Consider the following 5094-nt stretch of genomic DNA (forward strand, 5'->3'; position numbering starts at 1 on the left):
AAAGGCTATATCTGTTGAATTGCTCAATCCTAAACACAAGGCCCTTTGATGCATGATCCCAGACTAAAGTTGCCATATTGGTAAAAAAAGAAAAGGCTGATGGAAAAAAAAAAAAAAAAAAGGACAGCCGTCCGTAAGGAATAAACATAACTAATATTCCAGAAACCTGCTACTAATAAGAGGTTCAAGCAGAGTAGTATCTCCATGGTATTAGGAGCATTGATAAATCTCAAAACATGAAATATTTACTCATATTTATATGCTTTAGTCCTCAGTTTGAAGTACTCTCTCAGATATAGAAGGTAACATTCAACCCAACTTTCCGTCTAGGTATAGCCCGGAGCTCATATCCACTCTTTAGAAGAATGAAACGTTTAGCCTTAAACCGTCCAAAAGCATAGCAATAACCAACATGAACAGACTCTGATGGATTGGTACACAAGCACATTCCTGCTTGTACACAATTATCGATGTCCATCACTCAAGCACTATGTTTCTTTTGCAAGGAGCACAACCATGACATCGAAGGACAGGTTATCATATGATGCACGTTTACAGTATATTCTACATGAATCTTGATCCAAATAGCAAATGTTGGGTCTGACAATTAAGAAAAATGTAATAAAGCAATCCAAAATCAACACTGATACCTCTAAACTGCTGAGCAATGATTTGACGGTGCACTATAACTGTAGACAAGTTATCTGCCTTCATTAGTCATCAATTGTGAAAATACCTGGCTTGTAGATATCTCTGAAGCCCCATCACCATTATATGCCTCATTGCGGGTGTTGGGGAGACCCTCTGGCAGTGGAGAAATGGAATTGGAAATCTCAGGCGGTTCTCCAACTGCTCCAGATTCTTGAAGCTGGAGTGCATATTCCAAGTTCCAAAGTACATCACCCATTGTTGGCCTATCAATGCCATAATCAGCCAAACATTTCTCTGCAGTCTCCCCGAACTTGCTCAAACAGCTTAGCTTTATCTGACCTCTGATATGGGGATCAACAATCTGCTCAAGTTGCCCATCCTTCTGCCACTGCATAGCCCATTCAGCCAAATTCACTTGCTCCCGTGAAAGAAGAGGATCAATGGCAGGTCTAGCACATAAGACTTCAAAAAGAACAACTCCGAATGAATAAACATCTGACTTATCTGTAAGCTGCTGCCTCCGAAAATATTCGGGATCAAGGTAGCCAAAACTTCCTTTTACACCAGTGCTGACATGGGTCTCATTAAGACATGGGCCTGTCCTTGAGAGACCAAAATCAGCAACCTTAGCAACACAATTTTCATCAAGGAGGATGTTAGTTGACTTGATGTCACGATGGATGATTCCTTGAGCGAAACCTGTATGAAGGTAGTGGAGACCTCTTGCTGCACCTATGCATATCTCAAGCCTTTGCTTCCAAGATAAGGGTGATATTCCCGGACCATACAAGTGCCTCTTAAGAGGTCCCTTCTCCATATACTCGTAAACAAGTATCATCTCTGACTGTTCTTCACAATAACCTACAAGTGAAACAAGATGGTGGTGACGAATCTTTGAAAGAACAGTGATTTCAGTCTGAAATTCAGGCAGGCCCTGCCTCGAACCTGGCACACCTCTCTTTATAGCAACCTTTCTGTTGTCTCCAAGTACTCCTTTGTATACCATCCCAAAGCCACCAGAACCAACTATCAAACTCTTTTCAAAATTTTTAGTAGCCAATTGTATTTCAGCAAAGGGAATCCTCTGGCCTAAATATCCATTTGTTCCAGGTGAAGTCCCATCAGACAATGTACCATGGGAACTACTTCCGTATTGACGTAAAGGCGTCCAGCCAGCGCTCTCTGAACGCTTCGGTTTCAGTTTTTTCTTTCTGCAGACCAAGAATAGCAACGCAGCAAGTATCACCACAGTCAGCAGAACAAAACCTCCGAGAACAGAACTCACTATAACCCAAACATTTCTCTTCTTAGAACCTGATTGTGAAGCCACATAATTAACCATTTTCATAATCTCAACACCATTCAGAATGGCATTCTTCCTCATTGTACTACTTAGGTTAGAAGGATCGATGCTTACTTGCACAACACTGGAACTTCCTGAGCATACCACAAAATCTATGTAATAGGGTGTAGCAAGCTCACGGAATGTAACGGAAGACAAATCAAGGTCTTTGTATGCTGTGAAGCCGTTGAGATATACATTAAAGTAGAACTGGCCAGGTGACAAACTAACAATGTCACAGAAATGCAAGCGAACAAAGTGGGAAGCATCTCCAGTAGGCACAGGAAAGTTCCATGTGATATTGAATATGAAATCTGTAGTTACATTCTCCCTATTCATCTGTTGTGCTGTCATATAAACATTATCAGGAGCGATTTCCCTTGTGGCACCACCCTTTTGGTAATTGGGAACATGAGAGGTTCTTGCAATTTTTGCAGCATATTTCAAGACCAGAAAATCTTCATCTGGAATCCAACTTCTCCAAAGAGTATCATTAAAAGGAGTTAACTTTAACCCTCCAACATTGATCCTATGAACAGTTTCTAATGTTTGTAAAGTCATATTCTGGCTGAACTCACCAATTCCCTTAGGACCAACTGATTTAGCCCCGTCACCAATTATGAAATCATCAGGGGCTGAAAACACTTCAATTGCATTCACAAAAGCAAAATTGGATTCATAAGTGGGTGTGAACTCAATTTCAAGTTCAAACTTCTCCACCATCAATATAAACTCTCTAACCACACTAGTAGTAGTAGTAGTATTAACACTAAAATTACTAAAAAGCAGAATCTCGTTGGCAGAAAAACTGAAACTTGCTTTCCTGAGATCATAACTCTGAGCGGTGAATGGAGAGAAATGAAGGCGCAAAAAATGGGTCCCAATCTTGTTGATATTCAACACATACCTTGAAGCCCTATTGAAAACTCTAGCAGTAGTATAAAGGAAAGACAAATTGGAAGATGGGTTTGGATTTTCTTGAAAAAGTGACTCACCTTGAGAGGTATGAACTGAATTATGGTCATTAGAGTCCCCAAGGAAGCGTCTGTGATCAACTATGGCATCTGTATTTGAACCACAGTTTATCAAATAGTTATCTTTGGGGGAGAAAGCAGTTGTTGATGAACAGAATGAAAGGATGAAAAAGAGAACAACTTTACAACTTGTCATTGGGAAAACTTTTAGTGGGTTCTTGAAAAGCAAGTTCAGAAATGGAGACGAAAAGAGAAGGGGAGCGTATTTATATTTATTTAAGAAGAAGAATGGCTGAATTCTTTTCAACAAACAGAGCATGTGAATTTTCTAAAGTAGGAAACTATAGTCTAGAGAGAGAGATAGAGGGAGGAGCAGTATCCGCATGAGAGCTGTTCAATAGAGTGGGAGATTAATAATGTCCTCCACTTGGAACTCTCCATATGTAAAACATTACTATTATTATTATTATTATTATTTTCTAGCGTTCAATCAATCACCCCCAAAAAAAAAAAATGTCAAACAGTACTCCCTCTTCTCAATTTATATAACATTTTTTCTTTTTTAATCCTTAAAAAAATTGATAAATTTCTAAATTTAACTCAATTTTTTTTATTTATTCTTAATGAAATAATTTTTAGCTGCAAAAATCTTTTTGGCTTGATTTAGACCATAAAATTCAAAAATGTATTTTCTTTTTTAAACTTAGTGCTCAGTAAAAAAAAGTTCATATAAATTGGGACGGAAGGTGTATTAAACAAGTAACATATCTAAGTAAAACATCTTTTACGAATTTCCTTAAAAAATAGTTTCCATCTTATCAAATGCATCCTAGTTAGTGTATTTTCTATTTCAATTTATGTAAATGGTTCGAAGTACAGGATCAAAACACTTAAAATAAATATGAATCTGAATATTGATTTTTAAAATTTTTAAAATAAAATTTACATAATTAAAAATTATACTAAAAGTACAACAAGTCAACATAAATAATGATTCAAAATACTTTTAGAAATGGAGAAAATTTTCGATAAAAAAAATCCTCAAATAATAATACTTTCACATAATTAGGACTGAGAAAGTATATGTTTGATAATTGTAAATTTCTTGCAAATTCTTTTATGTTTTGTAAATTTATCTCAAGATTTTCAATTAACAGTTTATGGCAAGAAAAGAATTGCAAAAACTCCTCAAAAGACTTAGACAAATCTTCGACTTCTTTTAATTTCTTAAAAGATCTCATGGGCAAATGGATTTATCTCTGCCGAACTACATTTTATTTTCTTTTTAATCATCGTTTCCTTTTTCAATTTTTCATATGCGTATGGAAGTCGAGTCAAATGATGTACTCTTTCTGCAAATTATTTTTTTCATGTCAACCTAGTTTATATGATAATATTGGATTATCTATTAAATGAATTCTGAGACCAGCAAGGCATCCTCATGTAAGATTGCCCTTCTGTAAAAAAAGAAAAATCAAATACAAACCTCGACAAGTTTTTTATTTAAGTTCCCTTATTATAAACTAAAAATTAAAGAAAAATTCATGAAGAATAAAATCTGTTAGTCTTTTAGAGATTTGAGAATAAAAAGGTTGACCTTATACCACCTAAAATTTGTCAAATAATACAAATTACAAATTAATTTGAGATTTGTGAACGAAAATCTTGGCTTTATCTGCCTCCTAAAAATTTGACAGTGACAATCTATATCTATTACTCCCTCCGTCCCAAAAAGATTGTTCTCCTTTCCTTTTTAGTCTGTCCCAAAAAGATTGTGTTCTTTCTATAATTAGAAACAATTTAACTTTATAAGATGATTTACAGCCACACAAATATCTAAGGCTTGTTTTAGACCACACATTTCAAAAGTCTTCCTTTATTTCTTAAACTTTGTGCCAAGTCAAAACAGGACAATCTTTTTAGGACAGAGAGAGTATAAAGCTAGGCATAGACAAAGTGATGTGGCACCTCTCTATGGTCACCATTGATATTTATCTTTTTTTCTGTCACGACCCAACTCCGTAGGCCGCGACTAGTGTCCGTGCTGGACACTTAAACGTACCCAATAACCCAAATTAGCAAACGACAGAATATTTTCAAATATAGAAGTCGCTTGGCGTTAATAAT

General features: G+C 35.9%; 1 protein-coding gene across 1 annotated transcript; it reads right to left on the reverse strand.

Annotated features, from left to right (window-relative positions):
* Positions 1–427: 427 nt before the first annotated feature.
* Positions 428–3381, reverse strand: LOC132635826 (probable receptor-like protein kinase At5g24010). The gene has a single exon (XM_060352376.1). The coding sequence runs from the start codon at positions 3284–3286 to the stop codon at positions 701–703; it is 2586 nt and encodes an 861-aa protein (XP_060208359.1). The 5' UTR covers positions 3287–3381; the 3' UTR covers positions 428–700.
* Between the last annotated feature and the right edge of the window lie 1713 nt (positions 3382–5094).

The sequence above is a fragment of the Lycium barbarum genome, chromosome 1 (genome assembly GCF_019175385.1).
Source record: "Lycium barbarum isolate Lr01 chromosome 1, ASM1917538v2, whole genome shotgun sequence".
Lineage (NCBI taxonomy): Eukaryota > Viridiplantae > Streptophyta > Magnoliopsida > Solanales > Solanaceae > Lycium > Lycium barbarum.

Coding starts and splice junctions, on each gene's coding strand:
- LOC132635826 (XM_060352376.1), bottom strand. CDS start 3,286: ATGCTCTGTTTGTTGAAAAGAATTCAGCCATTCTTCTTCTTAAATAAA.